At 37.7% G+C, this 21,933-nt stretch overlaps 1 protein-coding gene across 1 annotated transcript in view; it reads right to left on the reverse strand.

Annotated features, from left to right (window-relative positions):
• Nucleotides 1–415: 415 nt before the first annotated feature.
• The window catches only part of LOC126100432 (uncharacterized), an 84,213-nt gene continuing 62,695 nt past the window's right edge, over nt 416–21,933 (reverse strand). Inside the window, exons 6-7 of the mRNA XM_049911037.1 lie at nt 12,565–12,694; nt 416–665 (exon numbers count right to left, since the gene is read on the reverse strand). Of these exons, the coding sequence (XP_049766994.1) occupies nt 562–665; nt 12,565–12,694 (234 nt within the window). The 3' untranslated portion in view covers nt 416–561. The remainder of the gene's footprint in view (nt 666–12,564; nt 12,695–21,933) is intronic.

Here is a 21,933-nt window from a genome sequence, read left to right on the forward strand (position 1 = left end):
GTGTGTGTGTGTGATACTGTTAAACTATTTTTTCTATTCATTTATTTATTTATTTCTGAAGATCAGGAAGAGGTGAAAGTAAAGTAGCCCTATACAGTTGAAAATGTGTATAAATCACAATAATTAAAACTGTATTCATACCTGCACTCACTCAAATCCAGACTGTGTCCTTCACACTTAACTCTCTAACCAACTTAACTGTCCAAGCACGACTCCCAGCCCTGCAGACAGTTTTTATCTACTGTTATTTCATAACCACACACACACACACACACACACACACACACACACACACACACACACACACACACACACACACACACACTAGTTCTGAATGGAAGATTCATTGCAGAACCACAATAATGTTTATGAAATGATGCCAAGGGAAGAAAATAAAATATTTTAATCAGTATTAGTTCTGCATTTATTTGATATGGACTTTTGACAATGTACATGCATCATCTATAATTAAAATATTAATTAAAAATTTTCTTATCAATATGAACACATTTTACACACACAAAATTTCAGAAATTTGTCTAAACTTTCAGCAGAGAGAACTTATTTTGATGTTTCGTCCCACACTGTTTCTGTCAGTATAGCCACATTGTCTAAGTTTCTTCCAGGAAAATACTCAAATGCCCATAGAAAGTTGGTGAACACCACTGCAAAGCAAGAGAGGCAAATCATGTAATTAGAGTTTTGTAACAAAGCACTGTGGCACAGAGCAACCAAATTACATTACTGTGAAGCTTAAATTAATGTTACAGATAATATCAATAATGAAGACCAAATCTGAGTTTTCCATATGGTTGGAAAAAGAACAGGCATCACCAACACCAGATCCACAAAACAATTACTGCAAATCATAAGTTAATAAATATTCTGTTTATATTCTTGAAAGCTACTCTGTTGTAAGTGTTGTAAGGGCGACATTCTCAATCATATTGCCCTATTTATTACAATTTATAACACTTACAAATTATTTACAAATAAAGTAGATGATTCACCAAAAGACAGACAGGTACACATACAAAAGGTACAGAGCTTGGCTGTAGGAATCAACCCCCCCCCCCCCCCCCCCCCCCCCTCTCTCTCTCTCTCTCTCTCTCTCTCTCTCTCTCTCTCTCTCTCTCTCTCTCTCTCTCTCTCTCTCTCTCTCTCTCTCATGTGCATATGTTTTTCCTACAGCTAGGAAAAGGAAAGGTATTTCAAAAGCTAGCCAAACTCTGTACCTTTTGTTTGTGTACTTATAGATGATGCAGCACTTCTGCCTTTTGGTGAGTCATCTCCTTTATTCCTAAATAATTCATAATAGTCAACCAGAACTTTCCATACATTGTTGTAATACTTACATATTGAAGCCCATGTGATACTAAATTTTTAAGGAATCCATCATTATCCTATTATTAACCTCTGTTTCAGTGGACCATAGGAATATGTAGGTTAATCCATCAAGTAGAGAAAGCTTATTTATCAAAAATTCTATGTCTGAAAGATGGCAGTGCAACATAGCAAGTCTTCTTAACTGTCCTCCATATGTTTATTGAGACATAATAACCAAAATGTATCTCAGCAACAGCATGAGAGTTTTTAGTCAAGTCACTGATGTGAGATATGGATGCTTCTGATACTGTAATGAGTGAAAATACATTGTTTGGGGAACAGTATTTATCAAATTCCCAAGAACTATGGACTCGCAAAAAAGTGGAACGCCTGTATGCTTCAGCTATATAGATAGCCATACCATAGGTGCAACTAGAATTGAGAAGCATCTGGAGAGGGTAAACTAACCCTTGTTTCCTGAAGAGGGGCAAGCAGCCTCTTCTGCAGTTAATCTGGATGACTGACTGATCTGGCCTCTTAACATTAGCAACATGTTCTTGCTGTGCTAGTATTGCTGAATGCATGGAAAAACTACAGCTGTTTTCTTATCCCTAGGGACTTTTATCTCTTGTGTATGGTTAAATGATGGTGGCATCCCCTTGAGTAAAATATTCTGGAAGTAAAATAGTCCCCCCATTCAAGTCTTTGGGAAGGGACTACTCAGAAGGATGCCACCAGAAAAACAAAACTGGCATTCTACAGTCTGTAGTGTGGAACATCGGATGCCTTAATCATGTAGATAGGCTAGAGAATGTGATCAGGGAAATGGATAGATTGATGTTGGATATAGTAGGGATAAAAGAAGTGAGGTGACAGGAAAAACAAAACTTATGGCCAGATGAGTATAGGGTTGTTGTTGTTGTTGTTGTGGTCTTCAGTCCTGAGACTGGTTTGATGCAGCTCTCCATGCTACTCTATCCTGTGCAAGCTTCTTCATCTCCCAGTACCTACTGCAAGCTACATCCTTCTGAATCTGTTTAGTGTATTCATCTCTTGGTCTCCCCCTACGATTTTTACCCTCCACGCTGCCCTCCAATATTAAATTGGTGATCCCTTGATGCCTCAGAACATGTCCTACTTCAAATTCAAATGGGGGTAATAATGAATAAGAAAACAGAAATGCGGTAAAATACTATGAACAGCATACTGAATGCCTTATCTGAGTCATGAGACCCACCATAGTAGTACAAGTTTATATGCTAACTAGTTCTGCAAATGAACAAGAGATTGAAATACTGTATGATGAGATTAATTAAATTATTCAGATAGTGAAAGGAGATGATAAGTTAATTGTGATGGATGAGAAATTTAGAAGCAGAAAAGGGAAAATAGTACGAGAAAATGGACTGAAGTGAAATGAATGAAAAATGAAACTGCTTGGTATAATTTTGCACGCAGCATAATGTAATTACCATTAAACTTGGCTTAAAAATCATGAAGAAAGGTTATATTCATGGCAGATACCCGAGGCACAAAGATTTCAGATAGATTATACAATAGTAAGACAGAGATTTTGAAACCATATTTTAAATTCCATGGTCAGATATGGACACTGATCATAATTTACTGGTTGTGAAATGCAGATTAAAACTGAAGGTATTGGAATATTGTAGGAAATTAAGGCAATTCTAAGATGTACTTTTAGTTGCTTCTGTTATTTAATCAATGGACTATATAAATTTAAGGATTTTATTCCAGTCAGCAACATTAGCTTTTATACATCCACAATTTGGGTAGTAATGTTTGGTTTCTAGTTTTACTTTGGTGTTCTTATGTCATGTACTAGCATTGTGGTGACACCAGAAATAAGTACGAAAAATTCAGAGTTCTCTAAATGGACTTTAGTTTATGTTAATTATCAGTAGAATCTTAAAAGACATCTAATAATAAACATATAATGAGTGGCTAAAGGGCAAGCAGTCAAGCCACCAGCCAATTGCTTTGGATGACTTGGCAATAGTAATTTTAGTGCATTACTGATTTTTACAACCACATGGGCAAGAATAAATTATTATGCTAAACTCAACAGAGGTAACTTGACATCTTGTTGCAATGCAATCTGGATAAATTGAAAGAAACAAATGTCTGCTTGTGTCTGAGTATGTGCGGATGGGTGTGTGTGTGTGTGTGTGTGTGTGTGTGTGTGTGTGTGTGTGTGTGTGTGTGTACCTGTCCTTTTTTCCCCCCTGAGGTAAGTCTTTCCACTCCTGGGATTGCATTGACTCCTTACCCTCTCCCTTAAAACCCACATCCTTTCGTCTTTCCCTCTCCTTCCCTCTTTCCTGATGAAGCAACTGTTTGTTGCGAAAGCTTGAATTTTGTGTGTATGTTTGTGTGTCAATCAACCTGCCAGCTCTTTTGTTTGGTAAGTCTCAAAATCTTTGTTTTTAGATATATTTTTACATATTTATGATATGGTTATAATAGAAGGAAACATTCCACGTAGGAAAAATATACCTAAAAACAAAGATGATGTGACTTACCAAATGAAACTGCTGGCAGGTCGACAGACACACAAACGAACACAAACGCGCACACAAATATGTCTGCTTGTGTCTGTCTATGTGTGGATGGATATATGTGTGCGAGCGCGCGCGCTAGTGTATACCCGTCCTTTTTTCCCCCTAAGGTAAGTCTTTCCGCTCCCGGGACTGGAATGACTCCTTACCCTCTCCCTTAAAACCCACATCCTTTCGTCTTTCCCTCTCCTTCCCTCTTTCCTGATGAGGCAACAGTTTGTTGCAAAAGCTTGAATTTTGTGTGTGTGTTTGTGTTCGTTTGTGTGTCTGTCGACCTGCCAGCAGTTTCATTTGGTAAGTCAGATCATCTTTGTTTTTAGGTATATTTTTTACATATTTAAGTTGATATTGGGCATTTCTAAAAATTCTTCTAATGAATAGAATAGATTAGTTAACAAGAAGTTATGAACACTATCTTTAAATAATTTGTCAGGCTTGATTGACCCATTTTTAGACAATTTGTTATATATTTTTATTGCCATATACTTATGACTATTGTTAGTTTTAGCTAATCTACTTAGTGGCAACAGCAGAGAAGTACGCGTTCTTGTATAGTAGCCATGCCTTTCATTTGTTACACTTAAATTAGGTAGTTCAGCAAGTATGTAGTTAACACTGTCAAGAATATATAAATTAATTACTGTTAAAATTCTATATTTAATGAACAATGGTTTACAATGAGTTCTATTATCTACCTTAGCCATTACTCTGATTGTTTTCTTCTGGATCACCATAATTTCATTTATTTTTCTGCCGTTTTCCCAGAGTATTAACCCATACCTTAAAACAGATTGAAAAAAGGCGAAGTACACTGTCCTTACATACTCAAATGTCACACAACACATCAGTCTCTTCAACAAATATATAACTCTTGACAACCTAACAACTATGTGATGAACATGAGAGTTCCATGTTAGACTGTTGTCAAGTACAATACCTAAAAACTTTGCCTTTTGTTTTTCTATTTTTGTAGGTTTTGATAGATTGAACCACATATTCTGGGTCTTTTCCTCATTTAATAGCAGACCATTGGCATTAAACCATGATGTTGCATTTTCTTTTGCCAATTTCATATCACTTACAAGGTTATCAAGTACATGGTTTACAGATAGAAAAGTTGTGTCATCTGCATACATATATGTCTTTACATCTATATTTCCTGGTAAGTCATTTATGTGTACAAGGAAAATAAGTGGTCCCAATTTAGATCCCTGTGGCACTCCGTGTTGAACCTCGAGTATGTTTGACAGATGACTTCCTGAACTCACCACCTGGTTCCTTTTATTGAGATATGATTTGATGAGTTTTAAACTTTTATTACATATTCCATAGTACTCAAGTTTAGAGAGCAGAAGTGAGTGGTCAACACAATCAAAAGCTTTGCTCAGATCACATAAGGTTACCTGTGCATGCGCATGGTCCTCAAATGATGCTAGAATGTCTCTGACTAAGAGCTCTATGGCATGTATAGCTGACCTTCCTTTTCTGTAACCAAACTGTGATGCACTTAACATACCATTTAGTTCTAGGTACTCATACATTTGCTTATATATTATGCCTTCAAAGACTTTTCCTAGTACTGGAATTAGTGAAATTGGTCTGTAGTTTGCAGGATCTGATTTGACACCCTTCTTAAAGACTGGAGTTACCTTGGATAGTTTGAGAGGATCAGGAAAAAACCCTTCTATGAGACACAGGTTTATAGAATATGTTAATGGTGCTGCAATGTAATGTATGATTTCTTTCACTAGATTGTTTGACATATTAAAAATATCTGTACTGTATGAATTTTTCATTTCTTCGACTATTTTAAGAACTTCATGTTGGCATACCTCTTTAAAGTGTTTCAATGATGATCTGGCCCTATTATGATTTAGGTTTGCTCTCTTCAGATAATTTATACATGTTACATTGGGTTTACTTATCAGCTTTTTGATATCATCATCACAGCTTACAAAATATTTATTGAATGTATCTGCTGGTATTGGGACTGTCTTGTCAAAGTTTCTGACTTCACCTTTAACAGTATTAATTACTGACCAGGCTGTTTTGCATTGGTTTTTACTATTTTTTATGAAATTTCCTTTTTCCCCTTCCCCACTCTCACACCTCACCAGTCAGGATTTCTAGTATGTTGTTCATCACACTCCCCTCCCCAAAGACTGTACAAAAATTCGTGACTACATGACTTCTTTCACCTAATTTTCATTCATTCATTGGACTATAAGTTGAAATAATGCCCCTGGAGTAGATGGCATTCCCTCAGAATTATTGAGGTACTTATGAAAGTCAGCTATGACAAAACTGTTTCACATAATGTGCAAGACAAATACCCTCATATTTCAACAAGAACATAGCAATGCCAACTCAAAGAGCAAAAATGGCAAAAATGCTGATAGGTGTGAAAATATATGTATAAGAACTAGAAAGGGTAGTTTTAGTTGTAGCAACTGTGGTTACCAAGAAACAAAGGGCTTCAAAGACAAACAGTAGAATGAGTTCAGTTAATGGATATGCAGGCAACTGTTTAACATCTCAATCAGATGCTACAATTGTTTACTCTGGGAGTGAATATTTAAAGGAACTATGACTCAATTTAAGGCAGATGATTTGTGAAGCTGCACAAAAATATGTATGTAACAACAGAACAAAGTTTTTTAGGATACTCCTTCACATTGCAGCAAGTCAAATCTAACAAATTAGCAGACCATTGTTATTAGGCAGTGAAAGTTAATCATCATCATCATCATCATCATCATCATCATCAGTATTCTGCCAAAAGACAGGTTTTCACATGGTAGTTCTCCAAGCTGTATGGTCTTCTGCCATCCAGGTCTGCATAATTTCCTCTTCCCTTTATGTTGTCTATCATCTTGTATCTCCTTCTCCCTCTCAGTCTTCTCCCACAAACCAATCCTTCCAAACAATCTGATAACAAGCACTCCCTTCTCAATGAACTCTTACAACCTTCAGCAGACATCATCTCTCACCAACCCTTTCCAATACTCTTTCATTACTCACTCTTTCCAACCACCTTATTCTCTCCATTCTCCTCCACATTCACATCTCAAATGCTTCTAATCTTTTTTCATCCTGTCATCTCAGCAGCCATGTTTTTGCCCCATATAGTATCACACTCCAGACAAAACATCTGCCAAGACTTTTCTTTAGACCTTTATCTAATTTGCCACATAAGAGTCTCCTCTTTCTGTTGAATGCCTCTTTCACTATGGCAGTTCGAGTTTTCAGCTCCTGGTGACATCTCGAGTCTTCAGTTATTGTGCTTCCAAGATATTTAAATGCACTTACTTAGCTAATGGTAGATTGTCCTATTTTAATATTGGACAGTCTGCGTCTTCTACTGATGACCATACTCCTTGTTTTTGCTGTGTTTATTTGCATCCCATATTCCACACAAGCTTCATTTAGATCTTTCAGCATGTTATTCAATGTCCACTCAATCAGTGAAAGTGATTAAGGTTCAGTAAATCCCGTACATACACCATTTGTTTTAAATGATGCTAGAGGAGAAAGCCCACTGGTGTAAGATCCAGTGAACTAAATGCCAGGGGACCAGTTCCCTCCTCCTATCCATAGTGTGATGATGATTTTGGGTGATCACTACCAAGTGTGCTGGAGCGGCATCATTTTGCTTCCACACTCAACAGTTGCACATTTTACATCACTGCAAGGAGTTTACCTTTGAGGAACCCCAGGCAGCTTATTCTCATTCAGTTATCAGATACTCATAATTTGGAGTAGCTGCATTAATAAATGACCTTGCTAAAGGAACACTGTGTTTCATGCTTCTTAGCAAAACATCACAATATTGTCATTCTAAACCAGCCCATTTCAATACAAAGGGCCTTTCTTGTTATTAAACAGGAAAAAATAAAGCAGTCTCTTTAAATTATTGTGTAAATCCTCCCTCACAGAAGATAACAGATGATAAAAATGAATTATGACAAACATTTACGACATTTTGCTCTGTAATGATGACAGTAACCAGTCAGACCTCACCAAACTGTCCAGTGGTGTCAGTATTGGCTACCAACCCAGAATATAGAGAAATGTAAAGCTAAGCATTTCGTGTATGACAAAAATGCATCTGGCAAAATTAACAATGGAAAATCTGCAATGGAGGTAACAATATTGTGAGAATGATAGCTACTGGCCTTGCTGGCCAAAAGCTCATTCTATGACAGTCTTTTGTTGTCTCTATCTGCAACTCAGCATCTCCCCTACATGGTGAGTAGCATCTATCCTTTTCATAATATTGCCATAATGCATCTGGCTTTTACAACATGATTTATGTGCATAAACTTGGGTCATAGCCTTTCACATACCTGAAAGTGTAATTAAATATAGGAGCATGTAGAATAATAATCATATAGGCACAGGCATGGTGAAACAAAGGCACTGATTTATGAATAAACTGATTGGAAAGTGAAGCTGACCTATAAAAGAGATTGTTTCTAAAATTTGTTGTATGTAGTTAATATCTCCTAGTAATAAGTTAGTTACATGTTCCATGGATCACTAGTACCATCTACATTATCTGAATACACATATAACAGATTACTGAACTGGATGATGGCTTAAATTCAATGAAATGAACATATTAGTCTGAAATAGGATGGACTGCTACTGACCACATAGAGGTTGTGTTGAGAGTGGCAGACAGATACATTCAGAAGTAGACTGTTTAATATTTTCAAGTTACTGGACTAGCTGGTAGTTTAATAATATCCTATCGTCTACTTCTGAATGTTTCTGTCTATAATCTCAACACGTCCACTATGTGGTGAGTAGTAATCTACTCAAACACATACTGTTATTACAGCCAAGATTTTCCATTGTTTGAACTTTTAGTCTTTGCCATTACTCATGTTATGAGTTTAAGTATAAAATTTACAAGAAAATAAACATGTTTGTTTGCCAGTGTTTAATTAAATATTTACATGTGGAACAGAAGATGCCCATAACAAATCAATTCAGTTCATGTTTAAATCTGTCAGTCATTTACTGTTATTCAGTAAATTATCCACAACTTCTGTGTCTGCATACTGAACAACTATTTGCGGCATTAATAGCTATAGTAATCAGCAATGAAGGACACTTTGCACCAGGTGTTTCAGCTTTAGTGATGACGCAGCCCACAGCTAACAAGCTTTCCACTGTATTATAAACAGTCTTCTTTGTGGGAAAACTACAACTTCCCAGTTTCCTACCTTTAAACTGAGGCCTACCAATTTCATTAATTTTACCTGAGCCAAACTTTTTTTCACTTCACCTCTGCAACTTATATTTATAGTTAGGTATCTGTACAACACAACTAACTACATGAGCGAATCAATCATTTAGCCAAAACCAGTACGTTTTAAATTTCACACAGACCAAAATTCTAAATTCCTTTACACTAACCTGGCTGTGAACTTCTATGTTATGCTGATATTTTGAGATCTATCTCAATTTCAATGGTTTCTGACTTGTCATACTTATGTGTGTAGCTCACAAAAAGTTTATTATCCCTACTTCTCTTTATTAATGTACTGTACTCTGACTTACTACTTAATCACAAAAGGGTGCAACTGTGTGCAATTGTATGTGTGCAAAATCATACCAGCAGGTCAAAAGCAAGTAAAGTGTGTGTGCTGTTGCACATGCCTATGTACCACACATCAACAAGCTACTGGTGAGTAATATCTTTTATTAGTTTTGTTTCCTTGCTGGAACTGCCATTATTGTAGTACCATTTCAATTTCTTCTTCAGTATATGATCTACAAATCACAATATATGAGTGAAAAAGCAATGTCTATTAACAAATAACAGCAAAGTGAATTTTAATGTGTCTCTCTTCAAAAATTATTATTATTGCACATGTCACAAAAATATTATTTTTAGTAGTTTGGATGAATTCTTGTAGGTACTTAATGAGCAAGGAAATGAAGCATTTGACGTTTACAGTCTGTGTGATTGTGTGTCTAAGTTTAATGTTACAGTCATATGGCTTAGTTGTTCAGGGTGGATCCTTTATAGTCTAAGTAACGTCTCATGGTAGCAGAAAAGAAACAGTAAAGAATAGAATGAAAGGTAATACTTGTCAATTGAAGCATTATTGGAGAATATATGATTACTTTTCTGAATTTCAGTAATTGCTGAAGTGTGCCATGGGTGGCTATACTTCCAGGAGAAATGGTTTTCAATACCTTTTTCGTGCCCTAGCTCAAAAATCATGCACATAATAATGACTGCTCCACATCTATATGACAACGTACAAAAACTGAGAGACATACAATTGTTTTAAATATATATAAAACAATAGGTGGAAAAGCATCCAGGAAGGAAAGGAGGAGAAGACAGCAACTATTATGTATACTGTCCTACTCAGAATTGTAGCATTGGTGTAGATATTCACTTTAATGAATCTCATATGTTATACAATGACCAACGAGTCCAAATACAACTTTTATACATTCCATATTTTCCATTTTGTAGGCCTTATAATCTAAGGATGGCTTCTAATAAATTGACCACCATCATCTGTACCATTTTGCAGCTATTATTGAAATAAATAATAATTTTGTAGTTGCTGTGTCTTTCCAAGACACTATACCTGCTCCCTTAACAAATGCTGGTGTTACATGGAGGTGTCTGGGTAAATATATAATGACAGATTCAATATATATACTCTTAGATGACAATGAATGGTACACTGAATATAAGAGTGTTGGAACTTATTCACAACCAATACTAAAGAGTTACATGTTTGCACCTGCTAATGTCTTTCAAAGCAGTCACCAGCATTGTGTAGAATCTGTTGCCAGCGATATGGAAGGCATAGTACACCATTATCAGAGCCTGTTCTGTTGATGGTGCAAATGGAGCAGTCTACTGCCTGTCGAATCTCTGGAACAGTTCTGAAGTGAATGCAATGAAGTGGTTCCTTCATCTTCGGAATTAAATCAAAGTCTCAAGGACTTAAGACAGGGAGGGGGGGGGGGGGGGGGAGATGGTGGATGGTACAGTACTTCCCAGTCCCATCGGCAGAACAGAGCAGCCACAGCTTGTGCTGTATGCGCCCATGCATTGTCGTGAAAAATTATGGGTGGGTTGTGCAGAAAGTGTTGCCACTTCTTTTACAAAGCTGGTCACAGGTGATGCTCCAGAAATGAACAGTAATACTCTGCATTGATGGTCTGCCATGGAGGAATGTAATGTGTTATGATAACACCATCACAGTCACACATGAGAATCACCATAACTTTAGACCTCTCCATTTGCACCATCAACAGACTAGGCTCTGTTAACAGTATACTACACCTTCCACATAGCTGGGAATGGGTTCTACATAACACTGGTGACCGCTTTGAAGGACAGTAACAGGTGCAAACATGTAACTCTTCTGTATCGGTTGTGAATAAATAGTTGCCACTGCGTAAGTTCCAACACATGGAAAGGAGGCTAGAAATTTTAGATAAGTTCACCTTTTAAATTTTGTTGATCTGTGTCAAAAGGGTGGATAACAAGTGTCTTTATGAGCAGGGGTTATGTGGTAAGTTTTTGAATGTACAATGCCAACAGCCGGAAATCATGCAAACCATTCTTTAAAGAACTGGGGATTCTACCCCTGCCATGTATCTATATACTAGAAGTTGTAATGTTCCTAAAAAAGAGCATGCTAAAAAATGGAAATGTATTTATTCAAAATAAATCTGTACACGAACACCATACAAGGGCAAACAGTGACATACACAGACATCATTGTTATACCACACTGTGCAAGAAAGGTGTATATCACTCAGGTTCACATTTGTTTAATAAGTTGCCAAGTAACCTAAAGGCCATAAACAAAATCCATAGCTTTAAAAAATCTGTAGCATCATATCTCTTGGAAAACTGTTTTTACTCAGTTACACAGTATCTTGAAAAATAAATTGGTTGTAACAATATAAAAATGTAATGTAACAATATAGCAATATAAAAATGTAACAATTTATAAATGTAATGTATGCACCAATGTAACAGTATATTAATGTAATATTTTGTCCAACATCTAAGGTATGGTATATGTACCACAAAGATTCAGGACGTAAATAAATAAAAAAAATAAAAAAATAAAAAATAAAAAAACCTATATTATTATGATTTTAGAAAAGACAAGACTATTATAGAGAACTTAAATCTCTGCATAATACTAGTTCTTTATCAGAAAGCCAACAGGAATGTTGGAAGAAGCAAAAAGTTTTAAGGATGACAACATTTATGTATTCTTTGTCATATTTGTGAACACTGTAGATACTTTTTTCTTTTTTCTTCTTGAAAACAAAGAAATGCAGTTTACAATTATAGATACTACTACTTTTTTGACTCCAAAGAGGGGTTAAAGTATGCAAAGCAAAAGTTCATAAATTAGTGTAAGAAGTCATTTGCTAGATTTCATCTCAATCTCCAAGTTCTTTAAGCACTTGTGGCTCATTGAACCTGGGAGAAAAGAAGAATCATCTACTTTCAAAGTTGAAAACAAATTTCTAAAAGAATAAATAATCATCAGTTGGTGCTGCTCCTTAGAAGGGCACAATTAATGAAATTTTTGAATAATTTCCTACATACCTAATGAACTGAAAAATAATCTACACAAACAAAGTTTGTACTCACACATCTCTCCTTCTTGTAAATCTCCAAGAAGCATAGGACAAGATGAATTACAAGGATTCATTGGTGTTAACCGAAATGCTGTAGAACCTCTTAGCTGTGCCAGCATTATAAGCCCAGAATCCAGCTCCACCTGGAAAAACGTTAAAAGAGGGATGTAATCTTTACAAAGCATTCTTTAAAAAGCATTCTTCTCAAATATGCCAGGAAAAATTAATAACTCTGCCCAGTACAATATTCTGGAGGGTACTTATTTAACAACAAAGGCTGGCCAGAACTTATCTTCAAGAGGTGAAAATTATAAGTACTGCTGATACACACACACAAAAGTAACAATAATTATCCTGTTTCAGAAATGTTAGTTCTTTCCCCCTCAGAGAGAGAAAGGTGAAGATGGACTGATTGGGAAAGGACAGAGAGGTGGAGCAGATCACTGAGAGATCAAAACACCTTTTCTTCAAGGAAGCTTATCATTTGAAAAATTTGTATCTATCCAGATATTTCAACACAAAGCACAGGTTTAATCACAAAAAATGGCCGTAAGTCTTATTAGTGATGACAGGATAAGGTGCAGGTATTGTGTTAAAATCAAACATTTGCTACTCCCAAAGGGATAAAACGTAAATCTGAATCCACTGAGATTACTAATGAAAGATCATACTATGTATCGTATTCCACCACTGCAAGTAGGGAAACCTGTGTGTGCAAGAAGAAAATGAAAGATTTTGGCCAAAATGACTTGTGGAAGTCTAATAACTTTATAGAAAATTCAAAAATGTATTCATAACATGCTCCAAACCTGGAAAGAGGAATTCTGAAAATCATCGAGCATATTTGGACCACAGACAATCTTTAGGCTGCATTCACAGTGGCACCAGCAATGGGTGCCAGAGGTTACCCAGTAACATCAGTTAACAGTTTGGTCACAGTGAGACCGATTTCCCTTGTCAGTTTTTGTGGGACCAAGGAAGTTAGATTAGAATCGATTCTATCACATAGATTAGATGTTAACCCCCCTTGGTCAGGATGACTGACATGACATCTCTGTGTTTGGAAAGGAGTGCAGCACTGTGGCATTTCCTATTAAAAAGATAGGAAAGTCATGTGAATGAGCCCTACCTGTCTTGGAAACAAATCTGGCAAAGTCACTCAGTCTCTAGAATAAACAGAAAAATTTTATGAATATATGAGATAGAGAGAGGAATGGTCCATTACACACTCAAGGTGATTCACGGTGACACTGAATAGCAGGATTATAAACACTTTAAACAACTTCAAACAAATTCAGCAAAACAGCATATTTTAATTAGCCTCCAATGACTATCATTAATCATACACATATGAGGCAAACATTAATTATAGTTTAAGAGACTCTGACCATCTAAATCACTGAAAAATGGAAACATATACCACATTTGGAAACATATACCACATTTGGAAACATATACCACATTTGGAAACATATACCACATTTGGAAACATATACCACATTTGGAAACATATACCACATTTGGAAACATATACCACATTTGGAAACATATACCACATTTGGAAACATATACCACATTTGGAAACATATACCACATTTGGAAACATATACCACATTTGGAAACATATACCACATTTGGAAACATCTCATTTAGCAGGATCACCATCTTATTGGCATAAAACACCAATATGCAGTAACAATAGTTTGTAGGTAGCCAATACCCATGTGTCACAACCATTAAAAGATCCACTGCAGTAACTTGAAGCATAAGACATGGCACTCTTCTCACTTGGACAAATTATGTTTGAGATTATGATATTTTTCATCTTCAGGACGTTGCAAATTGGTTTCTTTAACAAAACTTACCCGTTTCTAACTCTCTGCATTTGATGTGTGGGAAGAAAAACTAATATGAATTTCACTAACTGTCATCTGAAGTCTGTATGTTCAGCTGACAAGATCAGCTGCATTGTGAGTACCTGCATAGTGACTTATGAATTTGGAAAGATCAGCTGATGACCATCATCAGTAGAATCCATTGATGTCAGTGCCACTGTGACCACAGCCCTATAGCCAGAAAAATAATTTCACCCGATAGATTCATGAGATTCAAGGCAGTGACCTGGCTGGATGACATTAGAGCAACACACAGTTTATCACAAGGTGAAAATTTTCATTGCAACAATGTGAAAACATACAATGTCTGCACAAATGGGAGAACTACATGACAGGGCAGAATAAATAAGAATCCATGTGCTAGTTCATAAGCACCTTTCCTCGCCAACTTTGAAGAAAATTCTGATGTATGTTTGCTTTCATGTCAACAGTTAACCCAAACTCAAGCTTTCAGTGATGTCAGTCAGGTCTTTTTCTCCTGCAGTATTCAGTTAAGAGCTTTCAATGGAATTTAGTTTCACATAATGCAGAAGACACATGGTCTCCTTTAAGATGAGTTTTCTTGGCATGTTGCCATGTCACATTGTAAAATAAGTACCACTGAATAAAAATTACATTTCTGCCACAATCACAGTGGCCTTTCCTCTGAATCTACTGGCATACAATTTTATTCATGATTCTTTTATATTTCATCATGAGAGGAAGGCCACTGCAACCATGGACAAACCATTACTGTTCTGGTTCATAGCTATTTTATAATATGACGTGACACCGTATCCAGTAAGCTATTATGGATTTGAAAACCTATGCATTTACAATATAGCTTAATAGTCACAAATTTCTTCCACATGAAACAAATAGAACTACATATATTACTGAAATTCTGATTATTTTCTGAAAAAATGTAATTTACATAAGAAAAAGAGGCTCCTCACACTGACACCATAACGCATCACCAGATGGCTCTAAAAAACCAGACTAGTACTGCATCAATTTTCTGAAAAATAGTGAAGTGTACAGATAAAAACTGAAATAGGAATTTTTTAAAATTATCAAGCATCCGTGCAAAGTTTCACCCAAATTCACAGCCCACAATTGCTGTTCTCCTCTTGTAAGAGTGTCTGAGTGAAAGAAGAAACTACAGCCCAACAAAATGCTCTGAATCATTTATTCACATCTTTTGAGGTTAGGCTTCCTTTGCAAATCTGAGTGGGAGGGGAGCAAGACAACCCATTCATAGAATAAGCATGAATAAGATTGTAATAATACATCAGGCATTTCGTTCCATACCCTGAAAAACGAACAAACAAGCATTTTCATGTAGCTTTATACAAACCTTTTGATTTAGCTCTACGGCTTACATGTTGATTGCTTTCATATTCAAGCAGCTTTTCAGTTGGCCATACAAGGCTGAGTGGATCCCCTCCCAGAGAAAAAAAAAGTGGTCTCCAGAAATCACACCCAGGATCTTAGAATTACCTGTCAGCTTTTCTGAGTTGCACAGGTGGGAAATCTCCCTGCAATATGTCCTACAGTCCCATAAACCTCGTGGCCTCAAACTTCAGTAGTAATTTTTGTCATCCATTGAACTACTCCTCTGTTCCCATTCCAGCACTACAAAGCCCTCATTCCACAAATGCATCCAGTCTCTATACTTCTCTCCTTTTCCACTAACCCCCCCCCCCCCACCTCCTTCTGCCCTCCATCTAACATCACGACTGCACCTAGCTGCCCTACCCTCTCTCCACCTCATCCTAATGCACTCCCCAGCAGAAATTCACTGTCCCCCACCCCTACCCTGCTATCCCCCCTCCTCCCCACTCCAAATTGCTCCACATCCCTACCCCGTTGCCACTCCTATCATGCACTAGCGCTACAGCTGTTGCTCACAGTGTGGCTTCAGTAGCCAGAGGTTGCAGGTAGGTGTGTGTGATATATATTAGAGAGAGAGAGAAGAGAGAGAGAGAGAGAGAGAGAGAGAGAGAGAGAGAGAGAGAGAGAGAGAGAGAGAGATCTATTTATTTTTGACAAAGGCCTTGATGGTCAAAAGCTGAAATTATGATAGTCTTTTTGTTGTGCCTATCTGCGATTCAGCATTTCTGGTATATGGTGAGTAACAGATTTCCTTTTCATAATATTGTTACATCCCATCCTAGATTTTCCATTGTTTGATTTTTCTCTGACAGCTTCTCTTTGATCCCAACCCAGTGCTGTTTTCCTTTGTTACTATTTTCTGATGCACTACTATACTCAATGTCAGTCATCCTTTCCCTTCTTTCCTGCATTTCTCTTGGTGCCTTACAATCCACACTGTGCATTCTACTTACAAGCCACACTGTATCAACAACCTCAGCATGCACAGCAGATGGCTACAAGACCATGCTGATTGTAGGTGCAGCATCTTATGTCCCACATTACTCCCGCTGTTATCATTAATCCTGTACCTTCAAACTGATCATTCTCCCTGCGTCACTCTACCATATTTTCGCGTGTTATTTCCTTCACCTTTCCAGTGCCACATGATATTGTATCTCATCCTATGACCCCTCCCCACCCCCACCCCTCTTTCTCTGTTCTATCCCAGTGCACCTCATCCAGTCACATCTGCCATCCACCTTCTTCACACTTATGCTCCCTTATTTACATCTTTTCTTTGATCTCATTGTGACTTCACGCCAATTTCAGTAAGTATTTGCCCTTTGCAATCATCGACTCCCTTAGATTTCATCCTGTTTCTCCATTTATCATCTGTTTCTTCCTTCCCATGGTTTTTCCCACATATTTGGGTGTTTTTTTTAATTATTTGGGATGTAATTCTATGTTATTTCTGTAGTCTTTTGCATTTTTACCACCATCAGGGATCCTTGCTCCTACAATCTTCATCAATACAGAAAAGTTTCCTTTCTTGGCTCATGGAATTCCCACAAATGACCTTACCATCAAATTACCCATCTCCGGCTCTCACCCCTCCTTCCACAATTACCTTCATCTGTTCAGAACCCACCAGTCCTTAGCTCTCACCAACACAATCCTGCAAAACCATATCAACCAAGCCCAAACCTCCTTGCAATATGTTCTCTCCATGTGTAAAATTCTCCTGCTATGCAATCCCAAATCCCTGGAAACCATAATGCACATTGAAACTCTTGCCCTCCAGTAACCAGAGCAATATACACAATGCCACCTCGAAAAACTCTCCACCCTGGTCACTTCCTTTGGAGTACCACTGTCCACCACCTCTACAACCTCCGAACCTCCCCCACATCCCATCATAGCCTCGCACACCTACTACATTTATCCCACCCTCCGAAACTCCCTCCCACCACCACACAGAATCCAGAACCTAAACAGACCTGAAACAGTGCCATTAACCTTTCCTCCAAAAGCCTTAGGCCCCACAGAAATATCAGTCCTATCCAAAGGCCTTACCTTTTGCCCCTCCCCAAATTCAATCATGCGGGACTTGTTAAAGACCTTCTCTCCTTCTCCCGGTCCCTACAGTGGGAACACATTTTTCCCACTAAGCCTATCAATCAGACTCAACCAAAGCTCAATGTTGAGCTCTGTCTGACTCAGTTCACTCCTCCATCCAACTGTGATCGACCCCCACTTCCCCCAAATCAGCCCTGTTAACTTTCCAGAATTTCTCAACCTCTAACCTTGCTTCACCATCAATCCCCAAATCCCTTAGCATGCAAACTAACCTTAAATCAGCAGAAAGAACTGCAGTTCACCATCTAAAAACTAATCCTGACCTTATGACCACTGTTGTTTTGAACCGCAAGGATTATGTGGCAAAAGGACTTCGCCAGCTGTCAGATACATCCACCTACAAACCTTGCCACAGTGACCCCATTCCAGAAATCCAGCAGGATCTCCAGTCTCTCCTCAAATTCTTAGGCCCATCCCAGAACCTCCCCAGAGTCCATCTCTCAGCTCACCCCTACCACTCCCTGCACTCCTACCTTCTACATGCTTCCTAAAGTCCATGAACTCAACCACCCCTGATGCCCCATTGTGGCCTGTTACTTTGCCCCCACAGAGTGTTTCTACTCTCTTAGACCAACACCTTCAACCTATTACCCAGAACCTACCCTCCTATATAAAAGATACCAACCAGTTCCTCCACCAACCATAGTTCCTATTTCTTTACTACACAATGCCTATTAATGCCACCTCCCTTTACACCAAAATTCCTAATGCCCATGACTTAGCCACTGTTGAACACTACCTTTCCCAACACCCAATGGATTCCAAACCAACAACCTTCTTCGTAGTCACCACGACCAACTATATCTTCACCCACAATTTCTTCTCCTTTGAATGCATCACCTAGAAACAAATCCAGGGTACAGCTATGGGCACCTGCATGGCACCATCCTATGTCAACCTATTCATGGGACATCTAGAGGAATCTTTCCTAAACTTCCAGAATCCAAACCCCTCAACTGGTTCAGATTCAATGACGACATCGAGGGTGAGGACACACTATCCACATTCCAGCAGTACCTCAAGAGCTTCTCCACATTTGCTTCACCTGGTCCTGCTCAGTCCAACAAACCACCTTCCCAGATGTTGACCTCCACCTCAACGATAGCTACATCAGTACCTCTGTCCATATCATGCAAACTACCCACTAGGAACACCTCCAATTCAGTAACTGCCATCTGTTCCATACCAAGAACGCCCTTCCACACAGCTTAGCCACCTGTGGTTGTTGCATCTGCAGTGATGAGCAGTCCCTCTCGAAATATACCAAAGGTCTCACTGAGGCCTTCACAGGCCTTCCTCCCAACCTTGTACAAAAACAAATCTCCTGAGCCTTGTTTCCAAGGTTTTCCACAACCTCCCAAAGTGTCACAATCCAGCCACAGAGGAGGCTGCGAGTGCGAGTGCAGCATGCATGCATGTCAACTATTTTCGAAAAAGGCTTTGATGGCCAAAAGCTTATATTGTGAAAGTCTTTTTGTTGTGCCTATCTGGGACTCAGCATTTCCACTATACAGCAAGTAGCACCTTTCCTTTTCATAACATTGTTACAGACATTATGTTCTGCTTCACATGTGAATAGATCTCTCAATACAATAGCAGAAAGAAAATCTTTCCATGGATACCTCAGTCAACTTTCTGTGCCATTTCCATTAGTTGAACAGTATACTTCAGCTGCATCCAAAATACATTACTTTTTACTTTTTGGAGCTGCAGAATGTTTTACTCTGGTTTTCAAGCTCTTTTTTACTGTGTTCTTGTAGTTTACTCAGTATAATATTGTAAGATAATTTGGAAACTGACATAACTGGAGAAGTGCAAATAGCTTATTAAAAAAAGTTAATATTCTGCTGGCTGCCAACAGAGCTGGTGTATGAAAACAGGGACCACAATACAACTGTTTTAGGGTGAAGGAAGGAACATACTCAATTAATTCATTGTATAAGGAACTTGCAAATGGAACTGCACAGTCACATAGACAAAAGATATAAGAAGACATTTCAAATAGTGAAAGACAACAGAAAAACTTCAACATCAGTGTCTCAGAAAACTTGAATTAGATATAAATATGGGGAAAAATGAGAAGAATGATGGAGTATAAATTAAATGAGACATTGTATGGAGACTAGAAGCAAAAGTAACTATTACCCAGCAAAAAAAAAAAAAAAAAAACTGGTTACCTGCACAGGGTGGCAGCACCATCACTTTTATGGCTGAGAAACAGAGAGAGTACATATTAATAGTGTATGTTGCAGTTCTAGCACAAATGGAGTGCAGTCATGTGCTATATATTTTGTTTGTGCCATTGAATGAAGCACCTATTTATAACAGGAACAGCAGAATGTACAGCTTATTGTATGTTAGTTGCTCGTGACACACACACACACACACACACACACACACACACACACACACACACACACACACACACACACACACACAAGCTTCGGCATTCTGGTCTGAGCTGCCAGAGATGGCTTGCTGCCTGCCTGGAACTCAACACCTCATCTTTACGGTGACTACCAATATATCCTTTTCCTTATATTGTTGATTTTACTATATTTTTCAGTTTCCTCATACATCAAAGTGGTCCCTTGCTAGTAGCCATCGTACAATTTTTGTTTTTTTTTTTTGTTTGACATGACAGCCTTTAATGTCTTCTAATATCACAATAGTAAAAGCTAGTGTGATGGCAGTGAAAGCAAACTGGTCTAGTGGATAGTGCTTTTGATTAGTAATGCTGGGGTCCTGGGTTTGATTCCAGGTGACCATCACCAATTTTTCTCTGGGAGGAGGTCCAGCCATATGAGGCCAATAGCAAAGCTGCTTAAATATAACAGCAGTGAAACTAATGCGCAACTCTTCAAAGTAGCATTTCATCCAAGTGCTAGCATCAGGCTAGATGACAATATTTATTTATTTACTTACTTATTTCTCAGGTTAGAGAACAAGATGCTTCATATATTATGACAATGAATCCTATTCTTTGCAAGATTATAGAAGTAAGTAATTATATGAGTATGTAAGTAGTGCAGGTTAAATGGTATGGCAGCAGTAGAAAGGGGATCATTTTTTTACAAAACATTGTAACTGGAATAATTTTTCTGGTCATTTTTCCTGATAGTTCAAAGTTTTCCTGTTCCAGTCGCAGAGGAAAAATAGACATGAAACAAAATTCTGCATTCACAACAATGAAACACTGCTTGGTGGTGGTATTTCACACTACTCTTGTCAGACTGTTACTTAGGAATACTTATTCTCAGTGTACTGTGTATGACTTCATGGATCATGTAAATAAACCACTGGCTGCTTTAATTGTGATGCTTTTTTTGCAAAAAATCCAATGAAGTACACTCTTTTTACAAGTAAGTTCTCTCATCTGCACATGACAATTCATTCATCCTGGCACCTTTTAAAATGCAATCTCATAGATGGAAAAATTTTTCTCAGATGTTCTTTGCTAGCATGGAGGTCTAATTCTGTGCAAAGAAAGCTGTGAAATTTTTGCAGAGTGTGTATTCCTTGTATTGTTCATAATATCACACAAATTGCTGTCTAACTACAGATTTATCTATAGACTCAGTTAAAATAATTATTGTGTGTATTTCACTTATTCTGCTTTGGCCAGATACTTTAATTCTGCTGCACTTAGCATCATGTTCCTCTTTCCACAATTTGCACACAGTGACCTTGCTAATTTTTGCTTGTGGACATTTGCTTGCAGCTTCAAAAGGTTCTCATTGTCACTGTCAGTAAAATTAATGACATTAAGAGCAATTAGTTGTGGCTTGCAACACAGATATTTACCACATCACATTTTTCCCCTCACATAGTCTAACAACACCCATTACTCTGAACTGGATCATGACTGTACCTAGTCACATGACCATATTACTTCCTGCTATGGACAGGTGACCAGTTCACTTTGCACATGCAATATACATCATAATCCATAAGGGACTAATGAACATTAGCTACGTTTGCCTTCTGCTCCATTA

This window comes from Schistocerca cancellata, chromosome 9, assembly GCF_023864275.1.
Source record: "Schistocerca cancellata isolate TAMUIC-IGC-003103 chromosome 9, iqSchCanc2.1, whole genome shotgun sequence".
Taxonomy (NCBI): domain Eukaryota; kingdom Metazoa; phylum Arthropoda; class Insecta; order Orthoptera; family Acrididae; genus Schistocerca; species Schistocerca cancellata.